This window comes from Apteryx mantelli, chromosome 4, assembly GCF_036417845.1.
Source record: "Apteryx mantelli isolate bAptMan1 chromosome 4, bAptMan1.hap1, whole genome shotgun sequence".
Classification (NCBI taxonomy): Eukaryota; Metazoa; Chordata; class Aves; order Apterygiformes; family Apterygidae; genus Apteryx; species Apteryx mantelli.
The window spans coordinates 26,246,175-26,272,382 of NC_089981.1; the positions used below are offsets into that span (position 1 = coordinate 26,246,175).

General features: G+C 37.5%; 1 protein-coding gene across 1 annotated transcript in view; it reads left to right on the plus strand.

Annotated features, from left to right (window-relative positions):
- The window catches only part of USH1C (USH1 protein network component harmonin), a 50,918-nt gene that overhangs the window by 21,096 nt on the left and 3,614 nt on the right, over positions 1-26,208 (plus strand). Inside the window, exons 12-24 of the mRNA XM_067296054.1 lie at positions 1,394-1,536; positions 2,156-2,221; positions 5,025-5,149; positions 7,077-7,126; positions 8,738-8,890; positions 9,425-9,541; positions 11,680-11,928; positions 13,928-13,984; positions 15,436-15,555; positions 23,211-23,252; positions 23,569-23,622; positions 24,009-24,108; positions 25,507-25,616. Coding sequence (XP_067152155.1) covers positions 1,394-1,536; positions 2,156-2,221; positions 5,025-5,149; positions 7,077-7,126; positions 8,738-8,890; positions 9,425-9,541; positions 11,680-11,928; positions 13,928-13,984; positions 15,436-15,555; positions 23,211-23,252; positions 23,569-23,622; positions 24,009-24,108; positions 25,507-25,616 — 1,386 coding nt within the window. The remainder of the gene's footprint in view (positions 1-1,393; positions 1,537-2,155; positions 2,222-5,024; positions 5,150-7,076; positions 7,127-8,737; positions 8,891-9,424; positions 9,542-11,679; positions 11,929-13,927; positions 13,985-15,435; positions 15,556-23,210; positions 23,253-23,568; positions 23,623-24,008; positions 24,109-25,506; positions 25,617-26,208) is intronic.

Below are 26,208 nucleotides of genomic sequence, written 5' to 3' on the forward strand. Positions count from 1 at the left end.
TTCCTCGTTTAACTGTTAATTTGATCTCTTTACTGTATCAACACATTAAAAACTTCAGTTTTCCATTTATATTGTTCTGTACAGCAGAACTGTATGCCTTTAGGGCCTGATCTAAAGCCACACTGAAATTAATTAAATCTTTCCACTGACTTCAGCGTGGCTTTGAATAACTGTTTTAATGTTTTTAGTACTTTAATCTTTCTTATAATAAAATGCAAGGTTATATACAATAGAATACTCAAGTTCCATAGACTAATCAAAGCTAGTATTTACTAATTGCTACACAACTGAATTAAATGGAGAAAACAAGATTTAATAAATTACTTAAGCTACTTCCTAAGGGCTCAGGGTATACTATGTAGCTGTATTAAGGAATGCATGGTTTAATTAAATGACTTTTACAATAACAAAAGATGCAGCTGTCCAAAGGCATCGTAAACATTGTTTAAACAAATGTTCCAGACTAGTTTATTAGGCTCCAGGAAGTGAATATCCTAAGGACTTCGTTTCAACTCCCAGTTACATTACCAACTATTAGAAAAGTTTGGGTTTTACTCCAGTGTGTAGCACTGAGATTGCATGTTAAAATGGTGAATGTGTGATACAGGACTCTCTTCTATTCTGCCCTACTTCACTTCACCTCCTTGCCTGCCTCTCTTCTTCCCAGTACACGTCTCACTGAAGGAGAGATTGCAAAAGGAGATAGCTTCTCTGTTCCTGTTTTCCCATCAGCAAAGACCAAAGTGCAAAGGCATTCTTCACTGACTGTTTCTGTTCAAGAGCCATCTACTTTGAGCCTTAGAGAAACAAAAAATTCTTCCTTCCTAACTGACAAGGAAATTTAATTTCCATTATGAAAATTAGATAAACATTTTCATTGACTATGCAGCTTTCTGCAATGCACACTCCCTGCTTTTAGCTTCCTTGAGTGATACTGCATTTACACAGGCAGCCAGGCATGGCAGCATTTAAAAACAAAATAGCTGGGTAGTTGACTTCACCCAAGGAGTTTGTTCAATGTACTGTTCACTAGCGTTGCTCAGTCAGATTTCAAGAATATAGACTGTTGAGCTTCTTCCTGCTGACTTACTGAGTATGTCTTTGCATGAACCCACTCAACTACTGCTGAATTTAGTAGATGCATGTCTCTTATGAGGCATTCAGCACGTTGCAACTTTGGGACACAAATACTGGAATAGCTCTTTTGAACTAAGTGATCTGATCTTTCACAGAAATTATTTTTTTTCTTACAGAAAATATTCCTTGGGAAAAGTAATGGGAGGAAAGGGCAGATGAACTATTAAATAATCAGTTTGGAATCATTTTCTAAAAGAGCTACATTCATGAGACTTTTTCATGATTTTTTGGGGGTGGGGGCTCTCTCTGATTGCAGGGAAAGGAGCTGTTCATGACTGAAGAAGAAAGGCAGAGAGAAGCACGTCTCCGTGAGCAAGAACGCCAGGAGTTAATGCATCAGAAGCGAATTGCGCTGGAGACAAACAAAATCCTCAAAGAGCAGCAAGAAAAAGAGAGATTGTAAGGACTCTGCCTAGGAGAGTGAAAAAATTAGCTTGGATTTGGAAAGGGTGTGGAGGCTTAGGGTATCTGTGAGGAGATACTCAACTGAGATTAACTTGATTTTGCTGTTGTGGAGCCTGTTCATATTTCCTTATCCCTTGGTGGTGTTGATGTTCTGGGTTTTCAAAGCCAAAATCATTTAAGTGCGTGTCTTGAATAGAAGGGTCATTTTGTTCCCCAACTGTCATCCTCCTATGGCTTAATGAAATATCGGGTATTTTCTTGATGCCACTCCCCCGTACTTAGTTATCTTTAGCAGGGCAGTCACAAATTCATACTCTCACAATAATGTGCTAAGGAACTGTCTAAGGAGGAGAGTGTGACTTAGAGTTAAATAGATGGTGTGCCCTTGTTATCCAGATGGTCATGAATGTCTTTAGGGTTCCAAGGAATGTATGTTGAACCCTTGATATCTTTTCAACTTTTATAAAGGAGGTGGAAGCTCATCATTCAATTTTCTTCAGTGCATATGTACTTCCTGTACATATTTTATCAACTGTGTCCTGACACTTTTTGTGCAAGCTCTTACTCAGAAAATATTATTTTTATCATGGTGTCCTAATTTCTTTTGTTATAGAAGAAAACTGGAGATTTCCCAGAAGGCTGCAGAGGAAGAAGAAAGATATCGCAGAGAAATAGAGCAGTAAGTAACAAGCTACATATGCAATATAGTGTCCTAAAAAAGGCACTTACATTTTAGATCTAGTTGAAAACATTCTGCGTATTTTTTGTATTAAAATCATAGGTATTCTATTTAGCTAAATATAGGGTCCAATATATATGAATCAGTACATCAGACTTACAGGATAGGAGGCTGACCTGAAAACCAGCACCTGGAAGCACGTGAGGATTATGGTGATGATAAACTCAACGTGAACTGGAAGTTGAGCACTTATTTAAAATCTGCTTTATAAATGTATAGAGAAACTTAAGAATAAGGTACTCCTGTGTCTCAGAACTTACTTACTCTGTTGCCATCACTGGACCACTACATTTAATTCTAACAGAATGAAGAAATGAATAATGCAGAGCTGGAGATAGATCAGGGAAGACACAGAAGAATGACTGAAGAGTTGGAAAATATACTTGGGCATTTAATGACATTCATTTAGCTTACATGATTAACAAATCAAAACAAGCTGGTAATTTGTTCACCATACGTAAGAAAATACAGGGAGTAGAATTTAATAGCCTTTTCAGTCTATCAAAGTTCTGAAGACCAAAGCTATGCAGATTTAGATTAGAAATAAGGCCTGCATTTTTAAGTATGTGAGGATCTTGAATAGGAGTTTGTAATCATAAATTTTAAGTAGGCTTTTGTTTTTCTAAGAAAGAAATTTAATTAACTTGCAACTATTACATTGAGAGCAGGAAGTTCTACGACCTATTTGATTCAAAAAATCAGATTTTGATTATCACAGTCTTTTCTGGTCTTAAAATCTGTGATTCTTGGAACTAGCCAAATTCTGTCAAAGATCATATTGCATTAAGGTCAGTACTATAAATGCAACTTAAGCATTGTTTTACATTTGGAACTTAAATAACCAGTTGTTATGTGCTGTTGTTATCACATTAATTCATTTCCCTGCTAAATGACATTGGAGAAATTGCATGAAAGGTAGCATGAAATTACAAAATATCTGTTTTGATATAGCTTTTTAGAGCTAAGATCGACTCTGAAGTATTCAGCTTAGCACCTTTGACATGTTAAACAGTTTTCCATTTTTGTTCATTCACTTAAGTTCCTTTTCATGTATCTGTATTAGCTAAAATTCTCTGCCTGTGGATGGAACATATGCAGGGATCTCTGAGTCTGTAAGGTGTAAAGGGAATGTATTACCCAGCTGTCACAAAAAACCCCAAACCAAAACAAAAACCTTCTGCCAGTCCTGGTATGGGCATTGCAGCAGTGCGCAGATAAATTCTTACACATTTTCCTTTTCCAGTTCCTGGGGAATAGATACCATGTTGTTCTTTGTTGTGGTATGCTGTAGAAATTCCTGCAATAGCAGCGGAAGGATGTTATAAAAGCAGACCATCGCAAGTGAGGAATGATTCTGCTCTTAAAATCCAGATTGTGTGTCTCTTTGCCTTAATGAATGTTTGATATCTGCAGTATCTTTCTGAACTTAAAAGCATCTTTATTCCCTCAGTGAGATTTACATGATTAGGCTGCCTTTGGGGACGCTCATTGTAGCATCTAGCACTTCTTTATACTTCCTTGTGTAATGTCAAAGTGCCATTCAGGCAATTGTTAAGTATTTCCGTAACACAACCCCAATTAGGTAAATCAGTCTTAGCTTCAGTGGTGGAGGGGAGGAAGATGGTAGTATAGGAATTTACATACTGTAAAGCTTCAATTTAGTAAGCAGTTGCAGGCAGTTTCATTAGAATATGATGCTTTCTTGTATCAACAGTTTGTGTGGATGACCCTTTGCTCCATTTCTAAAATCCTTTCTGCAGGAATTCCTCCTACAAAGTCAACACACTGTATATTAGTATTCCACATACACTTTAGGAAAAAATTTCAAATGTGAGGTCCTTATGACAGAGGTCCTTAACTCTCGGTGGACTTTGAGTTACTTTTTTTTATTAAAGTGAAATGTAATAACTAGCCTAAATATTCTGTATTACTAGCCTACACATTCTGTATAATGTGTCCTGCTCTTGACTATGGTACAAAATTTAAATGCCAGCCTAACCTCAGATGAAGATTTAATAGTGCTTTGACCACATGTGGGTATTTTAATATTTAACTTAGCTAATTTAGAGATGCAGAAGAAATTCCAAATAGAAATAGCATTATATAAATCTGAGACCTAGTAAATTTTGGCACCGTATATCAGTCTACCAGATCAAGACATGCTGAAGCCAAAAATACAGCTGGATATTTTTCTAATGGGTGCTTCACAGTTCAAAAAATTAAAAATTGGTAGGTGAGGCATGGGTTTTGGCTTGTTTTAAGTTGGCAGTTGGAGTATTATAGTGTATCCCTCTGGGCTTAAAATCTGTGAAGGTGTTTGTGTTTATAACTTGCCTCAAAAACCTTTATTTTAATAAAAAATAAGAATATTGTACATGGTTAAACTCTATTTAATGGATTGTCTTAATAGCTATTAAAATGCTAGAGACTGTGAACAGATATTAAAATAGCTTTCTTTCACATCTCAAAGATAGGTATATGTAAGTGCATGCTCATTTAAAGTTTGAACATATTTCCAATAAATTAAAAATATTTAAGTTGGTCAATAAAACGACATTTAAATTGACAAAAAGAATTTTTTTGGGGAAAGGGACAGGTTATGATGCTTTATTTAAAGAAGAAAAAAAAAGTATGTACTGAACATTAAGTAATTATAATGAATTTACATCAATCATGTTATTTTCATACTCAGAATTCTTAGGTGCGGGGTTTTTTTTGTGTTTTTTTTTTTTTTCCACTATAGGATAACAGCAGAGGAAGAGAAATTTAAGAAGGAGTGGGAAGAAGACTGGGGGCCTAAAAAGCCTCCCAAATCTCTAAAAACTGTAACTGCAGAAGTGCACCCTGCCCCTCCTTCTAAACACAAAAGTAAGTAATTGATTTCAACCTGCTTGCTGCGGAAAGTATTTGTTTCAGACACAACATGACTGAACTGTACTGAATACATCACTAGCTCGTATCCAAGCCAGGCTTAGTTATGACTTGATTATTTTCAGAAGACTGGAAGAGTGCGATATATGATTTTAATGGCTGTTTAGCAGATATCTAGCTCTCAAAGTCTACATCCATCCAAACAGTCATCTTTTTTAACAGTCATCAGCAAAAAAAAAAAATGCTCACTAAGCTGTCAGAAGCTACCTTTTTCTCCTCCCCTGTCCTCCTTTCTCCTTTTTTTTTTCCCCTGTTCTTATCCATATTGCTTTGCAGCAAGTCTTTAACCCCAAGACTGTAGCCTGCGCAGCCTGAAAACTCCTTTATGTCATTGGGCAGTCTGCTTCAGAATTAGTCGGGAGACTGAGTGGGTATCATTTGTACACAATAACTTTTCCATGATTGTCCTGAAGTGCAAGTCTGACTCAGTTCTCCAGAGGAATTTAACATGCCTGGAGCTTACTTTGCAATTAAGAAGCTAAAATGGGAGCTATAGGTAATATGTGAAAAGTGTTTTAAAATGATTGCAGGCAAAGCAAAAAGGAGGAAGTGCTTGTGGAGCAGTATATAGCTCAGGGAAGACCTGGGTTGGTTCCTGATTAAAGTATTTCTATGTGACTTTGGACAAGTCACTTAACTTTCTATGGGTGAGAAGCTGTGGGGAAATGCGTTTTCTGCTACCTTGACTTTTATCCATTTCGTTTTCTGACTCTTCAGGACAGTGGGATATTTTGTTTTGTTTTGAACTCTCTGTAGTTCTTGCCATGGTAACAGCATGGTAGAGGCTGGTGTTTCTCTTTGAAGCCAGATATCCCAGAACTACTGACAGTTTAATTATAGGAAAAGCCATCTGCCTCAATCCTGACCCTTTTTGAGGGTTAGAGGAAGGTTCAGGAGCTGATACACTCAAGAGCTGAGTTTTCTTTCAGTTTTGTGAAAAATATCACATTGCTATTTCTTTTTTCATGGAAACTCCCAGTTGCACAGTACTGATCTCTTTATTTCATGGGAACCTCCAGTTACACTGTCATTTCTGTCTCCTCATTCCTTTCCTCCTTTGTTTCTCTAGAAGATTTAAAGGGAGTTGCACATGACCAACTTGCAACAGATGACATGGATGAAGTGATCATGAAGCAGGATAAACAGGTTTGCTGCTCAGCCTTAACTTCCTATCATGATTCAGATTCTTCCTGTGTTTCACTTCCTCCTGACAGTCAGTCTTGACAGTGAACTGATCATTTGGTTTTGCTAAGGCAATATCTGTGGTCCTTGGGTAGATGGTGAAATGTTACAACATTGTGGTCACTGCTTTCTAAAGACGCCTTGACATGAATGCAAAGCCTGTCAGTCCTACGGAAAGGTGGATTGTGTTGAGAAACGTGTGCCATCAGTGTTTCTTATATAAAATAATAATAACAGATTCTTTTATATATTTTTAATTAGCAGTGTTTTTATGCACTTGGTTCAAAATATTTCATCCAAGGGAATGGAGCTTTTCTTGTCTCTTTGACAGTCACTGTCTTCTGCCACAAGCTTGAATGAGTTTGAAAATTTGATTCATTTTAAGAAGGCTTGTTACAACTAATGTATAGTAGGATTGTGACCATGGATATACGGTTTTGTGTGAAGATTTATTGTTGTGTTTGCTTTGCTTAACATAGAATGTGTATCAGTAAAATATGGGCAATTTGTGACTAAATATCCATAGAACATTGATCAAGAAGTGATATAAGGACTTTTCATGTAATATCAGACCTTTGGTTTTGCTTCTTCAAATAAATTTTGATCAGTTATATGTATCAGCATGGGTTGATCTGAACTTGACTTTTCTTCACCAAACACATTTTCCTTTAACTTTTTGTAGCTTTTGGATGGTTTTATCGTTATGAAGGAAAATTTCCCACAATCCGCAAGGTACAAAGTTTGTTGGTGTGTAAATTAGTTTGTTGTGTGTTTGAATATCAATTCCTCTTTTTTTTCCTCTCTCTTCCTCCTCCTCAGTTATTCCTAGATGCTCCATATAGTAAAATGCTTCTTCATTTAACATGAAAAAATTAAGATGCTTTTGGGATGCAACTGTTTAGAAATTCTCCATTTGATTACTTTGGAATTCTCAAGTCCCATCAACTGCAGGGAGAATTGAATGTGTCAATACTCTGCAGGTGGTGTTCAGTACAGGTGGGCAATGTGTGTCTTATGTTCTCCAAAAATCCTCAGAATAGTGTTTAAAAAAAAAAAAATGTGTACAAAGACAAAAGTTCATTTCAAAAATTCAAGTATATAGTTCCCACTTATACCTTGGCAAATCTCCCTGTAAGCAGAGTGTTCAATGCAAAAGGTTTTCTGGCATGTGTATCACATAGAAAGGACAAAAACAACTGAACATCTTTAAGCTTGATGAAACTCAGCAGTACAAAGTTCTAATTACCTACTTGCCTGGGAAAACTGACTTTTGTAGCTGCCAGGGAAAATGGTAGTGTTTTCTGAGGCGTTATTATCTATGTGGGATGCAAAAGGTGGGAGGATGACAACTAATTCCGTGCAGGATGAAGAACACTCATGCTTTGAGTTCACCGAACCATCAGGAAAAGTCAGTGGCTCATGAGATGAGCAGAGCAAAATCAAACTTGAAGCCTAACCTTTCTGTGCATTGACAGCAATCCCCAATAAGTGGCCAGTTGCTTCTCTTCCCTTTTCAGGAAAGAAAGCAAAACGTAGGCTTTTCGGTATGAACTAGGCCCTACCAGTACAAACAGGGGAGAGCAGCAGAAATATGACATCACTAAAAGTAGAAATAGGGAGCTGGTTGTATTTCTAAGACTGTAGGAACATAGACTGCAAAAAGACTATGAAGAAGTTTTTCCCTTTGGTTGCACTGTACGTGTAAAATTTTAGGGCTGCTTTGTGTTACGTTAGGACTCTCACATGAGTAGATTTTATCCTGTGGTTGCAGATGGTGCTTTGTTTTCATGATGCAGTGTTCTTGCCTGGGAGCACTTTGGTTTATGCACTAAACTGCCTTTTCCTTGTGATTGCTTGTTTCATTTCTATTAAGGCATGTCATGCTGTGTTTAGAATATATGAAGCATGAAGGTGTTTTACATGTAGAAACATCTACCTATACATGAGCATCTGTCACCTGAAAGCAATCAGTCTTGCATTTATGCAATAATGACAGAACAGAGAGATGATAAATCAAGACAACCAAAACTGTTTGAATATTCAAACTTTTGTAGTGGGCCTATGTGCCTTATTGTTGTAACTTTACAGAGGAGCAAAAGAGTTGAACTGTCTGGTGTTGTATAGTTCAAGTGATGCTGTATAGGCCCTCTAAAAAAAAAAAAAAGTTGAATTTCATGCAAATTGCTGAGGAAATGGGCTTTAGAATTGCTTTTAAAAGACCATCCTTATATTTGCACAGACTGTAATTAAATTGCCAAGGCAGACACTCATGTACCAAGCTTGAAGTTTGCCATGTTTTTAGCTGATGTAAAAATCTGATTAACTAAAAAAAAAACTTCCCAGAAGGGGAAAGAGCGAAAGAAATCAAAAAGTGACAGTCTGTGTGAACAGAAGAAAAATAAAAAAGAAATGGAGTTTGAACAAAAACTTGCCAAGGAGAAAGAAGGAATGCTGGAAAAAGAAAAACAACTGAAAATTAATCGTCTTGTGCAAGAGGTATGTTGTATTCTGCTATCAGGTGCAAAATAATATTAGCTATAGAATTAAGAATGTAGCTCCACCATTTTCAAGAAGTGTACTTATATACTCATGACAAGTCAAAACAATTTAGAACAGCATATTGAAAAAAATCAGGAGAATATGTTTAGAACTCTAATAGAAACTTTGTTTGATATTTATGTACTTTAAAGAGAATTCAAAGAGAATGAGCCGAATCTTCAGTGGAAGTATCTTAGCAGGAAGTTTGTTTAATCCTGTAAAAGCTAATGAAGTTTAAAAGAATTATTATTTTGTTGCAAAAGCTCTCTTTCCAAGTTTGCTTGTTTTTACAATCAGTTTTTGCCCAAATGAGGATACCTGTACGTTTAATGAGCATCTATGTGCAGTGATAAACATATGAAAGACAGCAAAATAGGAAATCATTCCCCAAACAACAATTTTAAAACTGAAATGATATCTCCAACTTTTGAAAGTTATTTGTATTGTAACTGTATCTCTAATCTTTTTTCACACATTGGTGATATGGTTAAGGTGTCTGAGACAGAACGAGAAGACCTGGAGGAATCAGAAAAGGTGCAGCATTGGGTGGAAAGACTTTGTCAGACACGGTTAGAACAGATTTCCTCTGTGGAGAATGAGTCTCCTGAGGTAAAATCATGGCTTTTCCATATATTGTATAACCTCTAAATAACTCACTAGTTGTCTCCTATAAGTAACAGTTTTTACAAGACAGAACTGAGAAGAATTTGTCTTGTTGTTTCCTTCTCAGCCTTCATTCTAAGAGGGTGGAAAAAAACTGTCAGTGGCCAACAACTGACAATCTTTTAATGTTCACACACTTCAGAGGGGTGATAGTATTTGATAAGGGTATCACTATTAGTGAATGCTTTTATTGCATCCATATAAGTGGATTATGACCACAAAATTGATTTTGTTTGCTCCTGGGTACAGTTTGGGCTAGGTTGGACGTGCAGGCTATAATAAAACTGAGGCTAGAACAGCCAGCCATATTTTTTAGTATCCTGTGCAAATAAGATCCTCATCAATAATGCACTCTTGAATGCTTCCTTGTGTATGATTCCATGGAATCATAAATAATAAAGGGACGGGTATTATAGCCCTTGCAAATATTTTTTAGAGAATGATAAGGAAGCTCGCAAAAATGTTTTTTGATGATCACCTCAGATGAAGAGAGTTGCAGATAGTGATTGAGCCTTAGAGCCAGATGGCTCTACATGTGGAGAGCGGCTTTCCCACCATCCTGCTGCTCGGGCTCTCCTCCAAGCACAGCTGCTTCTAGTAGAACACTACAATCTGCTGGACTCCCCTGGGATCACTGAGCGATTGCAACTGCAGAGGGGACCCTTGGGGAATGCTCTCTTGGATTTCCTTCAGGTCAATGTGGAGCACCACTGAAAAAAGAAGCTGGTCTTCTCTTCTTCCTGTCCTTAAGCTTGGAACCATGTGGCTTTTCAGTGCAAGAGTCTTTGAGGTCTCTAGGACAAGGAAATGATTATGCCAAGTTTTCTCTTACTACCTAACTTGGCCTGGCTGTGTTCTGCTATATCTTTGTCCCATTTATTGAAAAGTAAAAGGAAACCTGTATTTCTAGAGCTCTGCTCTGTTTTGAGACAAGTACTCTGTATTGTACTTGCTCCATCAATTCTTCTATTACTATAAAACTACCCAAGATGTTAAACTCATGGTAAACATCAAGATGAAATGCTTCTGAGGGTTAAATGCAGCTGAACTATATTTAGGTGCTACAGGCCTGAACTGCTACCGGATGTAATAAATCCTTGGGTGCAACAGCAGTCAAGATATTTTGAGCTCTGCCAAAGAAATGCCCATTTTTAGTACCAAGTGGTGAGTATGGTAGGTGAAGAGATCCCCAAGAATGTCAACAGAGATTCACCTCAGGGAAGTAATGTCAGATTAGACTAAGATGCATGTATCTGTAGGGCAGCTCATACCTCTAATATTTCTTCAGCTGAGTATACAAAATAGCAATCAAAAGAGTGTCAGCTGGGTTTTCTTCAGCACTCTACTCTGATCACTGGCATTTAGCTAGAAGAAATGTTAGTAACTGTGACCACGTATATCCAACCCTTTCCTCTGTGAGCACACACTTTTTTTTTTTGTGAACTGCTTGTTTTGTTCAAACTCTGTAGAGTTCATTAGCCCCACAGTGATTCTGGTGCTCATTAACAGAAATTAGATGGTCTAGAACCTTGTGGGGATCTGAATTTCATAGCACCCTAAAACTTTTTTTTGATAGCTGCTTAAGTTTCTCCCCTTTCTTTTACTAAGGTGTAGTTACAACCTTTACTCCAGATTCATTAATCCCCTTTCCTTTTTTTTTTTTCTTTAATGATTTGGAATTCCAGGGCCTGCCTTCAATTACTTTTTTTTTTTTTTATTATATATAGATCACCTCTACAATTCTTGCTTTTTGTTCCTAAGGGCTAAAAAGGCAAGGATCCATGTTTTCTGTGATTATCTTGTGACTTTATCTGAAGACTCCATGCAGGTTTTTGTCTCCTCCTCCCCCTTTCCCAATAGCCATATTACTGTCACTACACTCCAATTTTCTTTTTCTTTTTAAACTGTAATCTCCAGGAGTGCTTTTAGAGAGGCTATTGGAAAAAGGTTTGTGAATGAGAAACTAAGAGCTTTCAGCACAGGAGCAGTTAGGTGGAGTGGTGTGCTACGATTTGCCATTAATTTGTCAGGTCTGTTGCAGGCAGATGAGCCAGTAAGGTAAATCTCTGTTCTCTTGCACATAGTTGGCAGGTGGACGCCCTTCTGCTTCTCCTTCTGCCACATCAATGCGGCAGTTTGCCGGTGGCCTGCAGCTTCATACCACAGATCTTGACGATATTAACTTAGATGAAGTTGATAAGCCTAAACCACGTGTGGTGCCACCTCTGCCACCACCACCCTCTGTTACTCCAGCATCACCAGCTCATCTGCTCTCTGCATCAAATGCTCCACTTTCAAGAGGTCCAGCCCCGTCAGTCTCGCCAACTTCCCAGGTGACCTCATTGTCTCTTTGGATGCATGTGTCTCTACGTTCCCCTACCTGGCTTCCCTCCTCTGCTCCATCACCCACTTTATCTGCTGCATCTGCCCATCCATCTGTCACACACAACGTTAAATGAAGAAATGAGCTGATTTCATTATGTTGCATAGTAGTGAATGCAGTTCCATAAGTCCAGAAGTAGTTGTAATTTAATTTTATTTTTTTATTAAGTGCAGTGAGTTTCGCTCTCTCCCAACTACATGTGTTTTGCCAGGCCACCACATGCAGGTATCAGATGCAGGGTGCATTAGTTAAAATTTGGACTAAACTGTTAGGACATATAGCAAGTCTGCACAATACTTAAAGCAGTGGCAGGGTTACTGATAGTTAAATTTGAGGAGAAAATATCTTTAGTGAAAATCACTATTCTGAAGTGTTTTAAATGTGTTGTCAAATGGCTTTATTAGAGGAAAACAGTGGACAAAGGAAATTAGCCTTGAAATCAGAAGCTCAGAAACTTTTAAAATGTTAATGCAGTATAAATTATCAGTAAAGCATTTTTAAATGAACAAGAGTCACTAATCTCATTGCAAATCAAGTGTGCTGGTCTTTTTGTAAACAAAGGAAGGTTTGGGGGGGTTTTTTGAGAACATTCTGACTGTCTTATTACAGTCTCAGTCCAAAAGAGGGACAATATAAGAAATTTTGTGCAGGATTTCATTATTTTAGGATAGAAATGTCAGGTGCTTCATCATAGTGATGCTTCCCTTTCCTAGGTGTAATAGCATTCTCATACTCCAGTTTCCGTGGCAAAAGATTCTTATATCAAAGAGCAGAAGTGGCTCCCATATGGTCATTTCTTTCCTACACTTTTTTCTGCATGGATTGATTGACTACACTTTGGGGGATTTCATTTTTCTGCATGTTTACCTGGGAGTAATGGGCTTTGCTTTTGCATGATTTCAGCTGGGGTGGAGAAGGATATGGCAATTAATCATTTCTTAATAGAAACTGGCACATTGTTTCTATTTGAATAGTTGCCGTAGTGTGCACTATGAATCTTTTCTTTCTTATAAACTTAAGTAGGCCTCTGATAGTGCTACATCAATGTGTTTTACATGTTTGAAGTGTCAAGAATATGTTAGACCACTAAAATGAAATGTCAGTTAGATGTTCTTATGCATGGCAAGTTTCCTAAGTAGTTCATAAAATAAAAATAAGTATTTATGTGATACCACACACAAGCGTACAGAACATCAGTATTCAGAGGAGAAATATATTCTCCTACTGCTAATAGAAATTATTCAGATAAAGAAAGGAATATAAAACCCACCACACTGAATTAGACCCCAAATCCATTTATTCTGCTATATGTTTCTGGTAGTTTTCACTGCCAGGTACATTAGACAAAATGGATCAACAATTTAAAAAAAAAAAATCAGGCTACCAAAAAGTAACCTAGCTTTCCAAAGTGATAAGCCAGTTGTCCCTGAAGATAATAAGCAGTGGATATGAGGAAAGAACTTAAGCTCTTAATAAAATATTAATACTGAGCCAAAACTGCTTTGTTTATAAGCAGATAACCCCAGGTTTTCAATGTGGTGTCAGACATGGAAGAAAAATCAGAAGCTGGACAATTTCTCCTTGTTGTTTTTTTAAAAGGTCTGGTTTTAATACCATATATAAACAAAAACAATATATTTGTTTGTCTTCAGCAATAAAAGATCTTGTGTTTATCCCTGTCAAAGCTGAAAATAGCGAAGACTTACCATTGTTGTCCTGCAAATAGACTTCTCCACTATTACTCAAACTAGTAAATCTTCTCAGTATTGGTAACTTTTCCCCCAGATTATTTAATTTCAAATTCAATTCTAACAAACACCTGATGAAAGGAATGACATTTCTTGTCAAATATATTCTTAGCAGCTAACTGTTGAAGTATCTGGTATAAATTGATCTGTTTCTCAAAATTATTGTTAGCTGAACATAGTACTGAATCTGTTATTGTTTAGGTTGTAAGAAACACCTCCCATGTCGGCAAAGTATCTTCTGTGTCAAGCAAACCACTGGTATGTCCTGTATAGTTAATAATGAATGTAGTTTTACAAAGTTCCAGTGTAATGCTAATGTCAAGGAAATGTTAGGGGTCTGATTCTGCATGAGCAATTTATTTAAAATTCAGCACTTGTATTTATATGTGTGGATTCATCATTGTGTTACAAGATGCGTAATATCACCTAGTGGAAGTGACTCCTAAAGGTCTGAAGACATATTTCAACCCTTCAGGAATATAAGGTCCAAGCTTGCATATTCCATGTGAAGCCTTGGGTGTTTCGGAATGTATATTTGGTTCTTCTGTCAAGGCAGATAGAGCTAGGACCAAAGTATATTTTAATCATAATGGATGCTAAGAAGCAAACTGTTCTGAGAAGAACCATTTGTCTGACCACTGTTTGCACTGATTTTGATTCAAGGATGGCCAGATATCAATTTTCCCCCTTCTGGGGCGCTCTAGAGAAGTCTCTCTCTAAAGTGTGCAACTCTAGGGGAAATCATACAGTTACTGTGCAGCTTTAACAGGTTAATATCTGTGAATCTTCAGATTCTTTTGAGATCAGAAAGCTTAACAAGATATTTCGTGGGGGAAAACAACATTTTTCCACAGGGACTTTCAAAAATCTGGTTCCAAACTTTTTTCTTTAATTTAGGGGACGAAAAAGGTGGCTTAACCAATTTACTGGCAGTAATTCAAATAATTTCCAAAGATACAGCTTGTACTATATGAATGATATCTGGAATACATCACAATTCCTCTGAGAAACATCAACAAGAGTGTGCTGGGAGCTGCTGGGGTTGAGTCGGAAACTAAACCCACAGGACTCGGTTCTGAACTCTTTGCTCAAATAGAACTAGGCTTGATGTCAGTGGGAGTTTTCACTGAGTAAGAAATGCAGAATCGGGTTCAGTACGTGCTGGATGATTAGCTCTTAAATGCCTCTGGATATCTACTGTACTTTGTAGAGTCAAGGGGAAGTAATTTGTGTAACTAACCCATGCTAACTCAGGGTAAGTTATGCTGAAATACTTTATGTAGAATGCCAGTCAGTGCAGTCCTGGTGAATTTCTCCTTAAAAGATCTGTTTAGCCACTGATTGGTTAAAATTTCATTTCAGGTTCACTATGTTCTTATACTCAAATTCCAGCTTTTTTTCTGTAGTTCCTCATTCAGTTCATTGCCTTTATGGGATTTATGCCAAAAGCAGGGATGAGATTTTCCATGATCTTGCTGGTGGAGGAAGCTTAAGGGGGAAAAAAGCCACTATCTGGGTGCAAGAGAAATTACGTTTTGGTTTGTTAACTTTGTAGGTCATTTAGTTAAAATACTTTTGTAAGTATTTTGTTGTATTAGTGGTAGTAAATTGATGTCGGTAAGCTATTTATATTGGGTTTTCTTGGTGAAATGATGGTTTTGTACAAAAATACATGGTGAATTGTAACTTTCTTAAATTAACCCCCGTAGCAATTTGCTCCAAGTCCACCTACCCAACGACATCCAGGGGTACCAATAGTCTCTAAACCAGTCATGCTGCAACCTGACCCAAACTTAATGGTCAGGCCAACAATCAAATCAGAGGCCCTGGTAAGCCTTTTATGTTCTTTTCCGAGTGCTGCAATACTGTGGGATTTGTTCTTGTTGACTTGTCCTCAAAGAATCAATGCTTGTCTTGTCTTCTGCTAACTAAAATCTATGCAGATTTTTCAAGTGATCACTAATGGTAAGTATAAAAGGGTATTTCTCTGGTTTTCATGATCTAAAAGTCACTCTTAATGACAATTTTTGTACTGGGATATGTAATTCCAGAGAAGTGTAGAGCCTTAGACTCTGTAGCTTTTATTTTTCCTTTATTCATGTTGATTTGTATTTTGCAAATTCTGCATTTGTCAGAATTGAAATAGTTAATTATATTGTATTTTTCCTTTGTAAGTAGTCATGAACATACTTGAAATACATCTATATATGTATATCCCATTCTTGCATTTCCAAAGAAAAACTTTGCATTGTTAATATCTTAGTCTCCAATATAATAGTCATGTGGTGTTCCTGCAAAAGTTGATTCATGGTCAGATTCTTTTTCTTGTTTTCTTCACATCTGCTTCAAATGTAAATGAAGAAAAAAATCTTAGACTAAGTATTTTTGGACCAAGTATTGTAGTATCTTTGGGAACTGCGTCATATGAAAGATGATGAGCCGTGGCTCTCTGAAAAGAAAGAAATCATTCTAGTCTAACTGATAACTCCCAAATGACAGCCCTGAAAATTCATCTAGGATAACTGATGATCCACTTTGTAATATTTGTTCTTGATGGTAACTGTTACTTACACCGTTACAATTAGAATTGTGTGTCCATATATGTGTGGACATGCATATATATACACATATATATGAGGGAGGTAGTATATAGCAAAACGTGAGCATGTTGTCACATTTAGTCTTATGTTTTCACGTGTAGTCAACTGTGTTACACTTATATTTCACTCACTTACTATCTTGTGTGATATCTCAGAGTAAATGATGATGTGCACCTTATCCCTAGCTATCTTTCATTACTGGAATGGATTTCTTCATCATTTTGTGCTTTAATAATTTAGATACTTTGTTCCTTTATTTCCCTAATTAAAGTTTGGAGAGATTCAAAAGATACTTATAAACCAATTTTACCACAGACATTTTTGTCTCAGAACTTCTCTGTTATAAATGGGTTCAAATGATAAAACAAAACAGCTTTTACAAAGTAAGGTTAATTGCTGCTTTCTCAAGAGAAGGCAGGTACATGAGCAAAAATAGGTACAAGAACCTTCAGTATATTTCCTTCAGTTGTATGCATGGTGCTTTTATTTTGATTGTGTTCAGTAATTTAGTATCGCTGAGCCATTTTACATTCCTTAGAGGAGGAATGAAAGAGTAAAATCCATAATGTACAGTTAATATTATCAACTCTTGAAAATAAATATCTGTTGCAAATATAAAATAGTTTGAAAAACTAGGAATACCTTTATGTGTGATTAAGCAGTCCTGGTACAAGCTGAAAATGTTGCTTAGTTTATTGTAACTTACTGCTTACAATTAATTGGAAGAATTTCCATCTTAACATGAGGAAAAACTTTTTCACTGTGAGGGTGACAGAGCACTGGAACAGGTTGCCCCGAGAGGTGGTGGAGTCTCCTTCTCTGGAGATATTCAAAATGCGCCTGGATGCAATCCTGTGCAATGTGCTCTAGGTGACCCTGCTTGAGCAGGGGGGTTGGACTAGATGATCTCCAGAGGTCCCTTCCAACCTCAGCGATTCTGTGATTCTGTGATTCTGTAATTGTAAAGAGCTACCTCCATAGGGAAATTTCTCATGATTTGTTATGCATGTATGCACATTTTCCAAACCACAAGACTGCAAAAATGTTTCAGATGTCAATCATCATCTTTCCCAAACTTCCTTATGTTAGTTGAAAGTTCATGATTTCGGGGGAATAATATTCTGATAGGACTTGGAGGAAAAACATTACTCTGGAAATTGGTTTTGTTAACTCTTAATTCTTGCTTCCTTTTATGACTTAATGCAGTAAGACTTGCATGGATACCAAAGTAATGTAAAAAAGAAGGAGGCAACTTTTATTAGGTAAAAATGAAAATGTCAGTGTAAACTAAACAGACATATAGGTACCTGTCTCTTTCCAGAAATGTATTTTAAAAAAAAATAATAATAATTTGATTCCATGCGGAAGTTAAATCTTGAGTGTGGCCTTGAATGCATAGGGCTGTTTTGGGTCAAAATCAGTGCGAGCTGCATGTCTGTGCTGTATTAGAGAGTGAATTGGAATACGCTCATGGCAAAGCTATTTAAGTTTTGGCTCAGAGAACAGGAGAAGGTTGCTGTCATTTAGTGGTGGAGTTTTCAGAGGCAAAACCAACGTGAGTACCAGGCCGTTCTCTCCCATCTATCTCAAACATCCTGTTGTGCGAGTTTAGAAGGCTTTGCTGCAATTGCTGCTGCTTAAGATTTCCTTTCCCAACTCCTTTGTGGTTGGATGCAACATTTCAGAAAGGAAGAATGAATGTTTAAGCTTTTCTCTAATTTGCAAGATTTGAGACTTGGATTCTGCAGGACTGCAGTCAGAGGACCTGAGACAGGTATTTAGATCCTGTGCAGCAAGACAAGTCTGTGATGTTCAGAAATTTCAGTTATTATTGGCCATAGTTATGCCAAAAACATCTGTGTTCATAATAAAATATACAAAAGTGTTCCCTCAAGTGCCTAGAGAGGGGTGGTGTTGAAGATCTGGCCCGACTTGCCAGAAGTCCTCTGAGACATAAAAGCTTATTTCTTACCTAAGTCTTTGTATTAATACACACTCAGACAGCAAATCTTTCTTCAGCTCAGGAATGGATAGTTTTTTCCCCCAAAAATGGTATGAACATAGGCCCCTCAGATGGAATTAGTAGTGAAATTGGTAGATAATCATTTGTTTTAATGGAAATTTAGTTTGGAAATGTAATCACGATAGTTTAGTTTGTACGAAGACATTCTTGTTTCATAAGACTCAAACATGTTTTAGAATGAAATTCACCCTTCAATACAGGAAAATCCCTCACAGGACAGAAAATCTTAAGTGTATAATGTATGTTTATCATCAGTTTTCAATATTTTGGAAATTACTGATCTAGCTTTTTGTCTGTGGGTTTTGGCTGTTTGTTTGTTTATTTTCAAAGATTTGATCAGAAATGACACAGCAGAGACCACAGCACAGTTTTGTAGAAACTGAGGAGGAGATAGATGAGTTATGGAAAATGTTTTTAAGAAATCTTGTGGTATGGGCATGTGCCTTATTTTTGTAGTTTCTCTAAATTCTTTCCTCTTTATGTTTAGTACCATCTCACGAGGTGTGTTCTCCCATTTTGAAATCGCGTAGGGAATGAGCGCTAACAACTGCAAGTGTGATTCAAGCCTTTTAAGAGCAACAAAGCAGTGAGATTATTTATGATTAGGTGATACTCATTTACAGAGAAAAGTTAATATCTGGTTGGCAATTTTTTTTCTTTTGCAGCCACAAGAGATGTTTAAAAGGATGGTGGTTTACAATTCATCATTTAGATCTAACAAAAAACAAGTAAAATAACACTTTCCCTGTTTTGTGTGGTACTTCTTGTTTTGACCTATCATAGCTTATAAACTTTTCCTCCTTTCTCTGCTGTTCAACTTCTAAAACAGAATGCAGTGCAGCCCTAGTGCATGAAAACTGTTAGTCTCTGTAAATTTTCAACGTGTGCTTGTGGCTTCTGCTAGCCTAGACAGATGAGGAATGAGAGGATAGTAAACACCTCGGGCTGAATCTTTGGCAGCTACTTACATGTTTAGTGCAATCTTTAAGATAGTTGAACTTTGATCTGATATTGGGCAAGTTTTTTTTTAATTGCTGTTTCTTTTTGTTTGTTTTACTTTCCAGTTACAATGCTTTCAGTAATAAAATATTTTATTAGTTCAATAAATAGAGCTATTATCATACCATAGTTATTGGTAGGAAATCAGAGGAACTGAGGATAGAAAACACTTATTCATATAGCCTTTCCTCCTTATTGTGCAGGACTTTTCTGTCATAATACTACTTTTATTGCTTTCCTCTGTCAAACTTTGAATAACCAAAGTGGTGAAGCTTTCATTTCTTTCTGTTTGGTTGACTGTTCTGTGGTTCAATAGGTTGTCCTTTAAGGAAATATATTTTGTGTTTAACTTCTCTGCTGCTGTTAAATGTGCCAGGTTCTGTGCAAAACACCTTTATTGGTGGAAGTTATTAGATGGGTTGTCATGTTACATGAAGACATTGCAGCACAGTTGCTTGAATTCAAAAGCCCACTGTGTGGAAAAAAAACACATGAAAATTAAAACTATTTTTTTCTTTTGATCAGTTTCAATTTTTCTTGACATTTAACATGGATCTCGGGGGGAAAAAAAGGTCTATAAAACCATTTTATCAACAGACAAGTGAAACATACATCAGAAGGAAAAATAAAGATTTTTAAGATTAAACATAATGTATTTGTATAAAAATTGTGAATTAGGGCTATTTTATAGGTGTAGTCAAATTAATATGTGAAGTGCTGCCAAAATGTCAAATACTAATATTTCCATTAGTCTACAGTAGAAATTAGTCTGCTATGATAAATGGAAGATGAGCTTTAATAGTCAATGTTTTCCATGGTGAGGAGAAACCCCCACTTCAGTGGGGTTCTTCAAGTGTGTAAGGCTGCATTTGTGAGGATGTGGTTCTGCAAACAGGGCCACTATCAATCCTTGTATCCCTTGAGGAATCATGTACTTCAGATTGCATTAGCTGGAACTTTTGTGTCAGAAGGGAAAATTGGATTTGACTTGGATAACAAATCTAGGACTGCTCAGTTGCCATTGAATGTTAATATGTTCTGTATATAAATAGTTGTGCTCTTGGCAAATGTGTTTTTCTGAAAATTCAGTTATGTCTGGTCATAGGTTTCTCTTTGTGTGTGTGTGTGTGTTTGTTTTAAATCAGGTCTCATTTGCTATTCATGCTAGAAACTTCAGTGGGGCAGTACCACTGGCTTAGATGATTTTTTTTTCAAAGTAGCAGCTTTATCTTTCATCTAAAAGTCCAGAGAGAGTTGTTTCAGTGCAGTCAAATATCTAGTGTACCATATTCCACTTATGTTCAGTCCTGTGAACATTATTGTAAGGCAAGAAAGGACTAGAATGGTCTTAACTTTTTCCCCGACATATGCCGAGTAGCAAGAAGTAGGATTAGCCTTATGGTTTCCACTCGGTGTTGATTGGTTCATTAGCCCCTGCTTGGATGCGGAGTGCCCTCTCTGCTCTGTGGATTAGTGATGCCCATTTCTGGGAAGATTTGTTACAGTTCAGAGGATGTCTTCATTGTATCATGGCCATACTTGTATGCTTATTTGCAGACTGTATCATTTCTTTGTCTGCAGGTATTTTCTTGTGGGAGTGGGATGGGGATTTTTTCCCCCTGTTTAAAAATTATTTTCCCAGGAAAACTTTCTTCAAGGGCAACATCTGTTTTTCATGAGGGCGACCTGGGACAAAGAGTTCAATGACATGCTTTAGATTATGTAATGAATTAGTGACTTTGCTGAGATTAGGGTTCTTTGCTCTAAGTTGTTTGCTCCAAGATCATCAATGTCTGCTTCAGCCGTGACTCTAAAGGTCAAATACAGATTCACCTATTCAAACTATCGGTTGTTTAGCTAACTGTTATTGTAAAATGTTTGTCTTACAGTTTTAGTAAAAGTGCTCATAATATTAATATACTTTCAAATGCATGATTTTTTTCTCCCAAGATGAAATCCTAGCCTCCCTAAAGTCAGTGATCAAATTCCCATTGATTTTTGGAGTGGCAAAGAGATGGCACTAAGATTTAGTTCCTCAAAGTTAGCAGTTAACAAATGCAACCCATGCTCATTTAGACTAAATAAGATTTCTCATGGTCCTCTTCCCAAAAGAAGATTTTTAATACCTTTTTACCTGTGAGGAAAATAATTGTGACAGTAAGCAAAAGTCTTGCAGTTACCCCCTGAAGATTTAGTTCTCTTGAGCCTGTGGAAACAGTCAGGCTTCCACCCTTGCAAATGTTTCTTCTGTTTGTAGTCACAAACTGAAGACACTTTGTGCTTAATTTGATCTTCTGATCTCAAGAGGGAAGGTGAAGAGAGAGGCAACCTCCAAGAAAGCTGGGATTTATGCTGTACAGATCAGAGGGCCTGAATATAATGGTTGCCAATCCGTGCAAGAGGCATCAGCACCAGTGTTGCATTCTCTATGTAATAAACACAGTGAGATAAACGGGCAGTACTGTTCTACCCCTGAAGGTCTGCTGATGCAGCCTGGTGTACTTCAGTAGTCCTCACTGGTTGTTGGAGATACTGGTGATAAGGATGAGATCTGGTTCCAGAGGAGCATTCACAGTCGCATAAAAATCGTACAGGCAACAGAGAGATCATAAAGGAGGAGCATTAGTGTTTTCTGCTGCAACTTGGTCATTTAACAGCACTTAAAGATACAGGAGGAACCGTAAGTTGTGCATCTGATTTACAAGTGGGGGAAAAAAGCTTTAGCTGAGTTTGAGACTGGAATAGACTCTGTTGTCAGATGGATCTGTTAGGAAAGAGACTGATAATAGAGATGTTGAGCCTGATGACTGAAACTGTTGGTGAGCACTGAACCCCTGGTCCAAGTCAGGTATTGGCTTGTCTGCTGTGTCAGTGTAGAGTTGCATGGTTCTGCATTGTTCCCATATCCCCAGGTTATGGCAGCCTAAAGCTACAAGAATAGTGCAGCAGCTACATTTGGGTGCCTCAGTAAAGATTTCTGTTAGATCCCAAAGTCCTAACTCTAGCATGCAAAACAAGTGTCGAGCTTTTATAAATCTGCAACCTCACCCATAGTCTCGCCCAGTAACTCCTAATCCTCCTTAAGAAACCACCACCCCGAGCACCATTGATTTCTGATTGCTGATTCATGATCTCTCCCCTTTGCAGAAAAGTAGCTCATGCTTTTCCCTGCACTGTTGGTCTGACAAGGGTAATGCACTAGGTTCTGAAGGTTGAAGAAGGTATGGGTCCTCTCAAAACTTAAACCTTGCTCAGCTTATCTGCAGTATCATCTTTCTTATTCTGGACACCCCTTGCCAAAACTTTGCAAGTCCTCCGCAAATCCTATGAAAACACATCCATTTGTGGTAGGGAGTCAAATCAACTCCCTGAAAGTCCATGGGAAGGAGGAAAGGAGGAGGTTGGAAGAGTACTACAACCCAGATACCATGGAGCAGTGTTCCTGACAGAGGAGGATTGGAGCCTGTCACTTCTGCCTGTGTCAAGTAGCACCCAACATGATGATGGCCCCAAGAAAGGCTGCTCAGAAAAGCATAGCAGAACATGCCCAAAATGCTTCCAGGATTTGTTTGCTCTGTCAAGTGCAGAGAGGAACTGCTGAGCCTATGGAGTGGTGAACCATTCCTTAGAGTTGCTCCACAGTACAACCAGCTGTAACTGTTGATCTATCATAAGGTTTTAAAACATCTTCTGACTGTCAGGATGGACTATCTGCTACCTCTCTGTGCTTTTCTCCATTTACAGTCTTCTTTCATAGTTTACAGAGTTGTATGTTCTCTCACTAATAAATGAAATGGAATTTGTGTGTTAAGTGTGTGCATGAGTCTGATGTTTTTATAACCAAACATTGTTTTATTCTCAGGGCTTCCAGAAGTATGTGGAAGATTTTGACCCATATTCAATGGTAAGGAGAGAATTCAAGTATGTCTCGTTGTTTAATATGAAATATACTGGGAAAAACACATCCTTGATTTTGAGAACTGGGAGGAGGGGGTAGGATTCTTGCTTGTTGGTTTGCTTGGGCTTGCTTACTGTTTTTCTAGTCATATTGAAACAGTTTTCATATAGGAAAAGATGGTCTGGCATTCTGGTTGCTCTCTAACACTATTTTGGAGCAGGGAAAGGTCCCTTTTCCCTTGTAAACTGTATACATCAGCTTAACCATTTTATGCTTCTAATTTTCCAAGGTAGAAGTGACTAACCATGATGTAATTTCATAGTTTACTCCAGAACAGATTATGGGAAAAGATGTACGGCTATTACGCATTAAAAAGGTAAATATCATGTTATTGACTGAGGATATTTGGAGGGTTCTGGTAAGCACTGCCTTTTTTTGTGTGATAGCAATGTGATGCACTGTTTATTTCTACACAGTCTTGCAGTATTGGGGTGGTTGTGCAATAAAGGACAAGAACTTGGAATGAGCAAGACAGAGTACTTCATCATGTTGCTACTGTTTTTAATTTTTTTATTATAATGTAAAAATAATGGCCAGTTCTTTTTACTAACTATTGAATGTGTATACTGGAAAAAAGCAAAACTGATTTGCTATGCTTTTCTTTTCACGTAGAACCTCTTTTACTGGGAAGAAGGAAATATTAAGCCTCCAGTGATGGTAAGAATTGTTAACAGCATTTTCTGAACTAAAACTCTTTAATAGGAAGGATCACTAGACCTTGCAGTCGAAGGAGGAATTGATTCTCCAATTGGGAAGATAGTCGTGTCTGCTATCTATGAGGGTGGTGCTGCAGACAAACATGGTGAGTAACTGCGGGAGATTTAAATGCTGCAACAATGTGACTCCTTATGCTGGCTGAGAGTTGTTGGCTGACTTCATAGCTATGGCTATTGCTGACAGGCATACTCAGATTGTCCAAAGCAGCCAGGGTCCGTCTCAGCTGTAAGGGCAGCTCAGAGAGAGGCCAAAGATTTGAAGGCTGCTTACGTTAATAACTATGCAAACTGTATAAATGGTGCTTAAATAGTCACTGCTGTATTTCTTATGACAGCCGAAGTTTCAGTAATATGGCCCAAAAATGTAGAGCTGTTCTCTTAATAAGTCTCCTTGTCCAGTCTGACATCAAAAAGTTACTGACTCTGTGAAGGTGTCAGTTAACTGAGGAAAGTGGAATCTGGTCTCCATTATCTCACATTTACATCCTACAAATATTATTGTTTAGGAAATGTGCAAATCAGTTAACTAGGCCATGGCTATACTACACTGCTTAGTCTTGTTCCTACTACTACTTCTAGTAGTAATTTGTTCTGTAAAACTTTTGACCCCAATCCCAAAATCCCACTAAAGGCCAGAGCCTTCTGACTTAAGGCTTAGCTCTCTGGAAGCCGTGAGAACATGCAGACATCCCAATGCATCTAGGCTGTGTTTCAGAGTGGCCAGTCTCTCTCACCCTTTCCTTGAAGCACCCTGGTGATGATCAGGTAGATGGATAGGACAGTATCTCCTTAGGTTGTCTTTTTTGACCTTGACCAGACCTGCAGCTAGGTTCAAGTCACTCTTGCTATGAAAACATCTTAGCCACTTGATCTCTTGCCCCAAGTGCCCATTCCTCACTGACTCTTCCCCTGTTGTGGGCTCTTTTTATAACTGAGGCTGTCCCTTTGTAATCTTTGTTCTCCCCTCTTCAAATCCAGTCCCAGTTAGCTGGTTGTGCTTCATTTCAGATTAGCAAGTCAAAATCAGTTCTCAGGACTAAACATTGCACATGCTTTTGCAGAGGCATGACAGTCTTGCAAACCCTTGACAAAACCACTTATACACTGAGGTGTTTAAGTAATGCTGCCGTTTTCATGGTAGTAACAGCCTACAATCAATCAGAATTTATAAGCTGTATTGATGGGTTACTCAGACAAACTGCTGCTTCAGAAAATCTCATTGAACAAGTGTCTTACAGGTCACAATCAATAAGAGAAGATTGGCTTCTCTTCCATACCTAAAGCTTCCTTTTTCTTTTGCCTGTAGCAAACCTTTTCATCTATGTCAACTTCTAGTATAAACCTAGGCATCTAGTGAAGCTACTTTTCACTGTAGTGTTTAGTACTATGCAGTACTTAGCACTAAATAAATATGGGACAGAGAAAACTGTTGCAGAAATTATTTTGCTTACTATGGTATGTATGCCTGATTGGTCTTTCACCAGGAGGCATAGTGAAAGGGGATGAAATACTGGCTGTAAATGGCAAGATTTTAGTTGATGATATGCTGGCAGAAGCGCAGGCGACTCTAGCAAAAGCTTGGAACGTGGGTGGGGTAAGTACCTGGGCATACTTTTCCATTCTACCTACAGTTCTCATATGATGTGTTTTTTTGTTTCATGACATTTTGCCACATCAATACAAATAAGGTTGCAAAGGTTAAAAGTGTACATATGTCATGTATCACTGAAGTGAGCTGACATCTGCAAGAGATACTGGCATATAGCAACTCTGAAAATCATGCCTATAATTTACTCTGAAAGTTGATGTTGTTTAGCCATTTGTCAAGATCTGTGTTTAGACACATTACTTTTTTGAGTGTTTATAGTATATTTATCTGTAGAATATCTCTTTACTATTGAAAATTATTTGGAAGCTGCTAGGAACTTTATGATAACATTTTAGCTTATCTAATCCTTGAGAAATAATGTACAAATAACATTGCACTTCAGCTACATGAGCATTTTCTCTGCAAGAAATGTATTAATCGATCAGTTGGAAAGAAGTAATTGCTAAACTGGAAATAACTGCAAATATAGGATGAATTTTTTGAAATTATTATTTTAAAAGCTTGTTGTAAAGTGAGTAGATGTTTCTTTAATTTAAGGGTGCAAATCTAACAGCTGAATGTTAAAACAGCCCTCCTA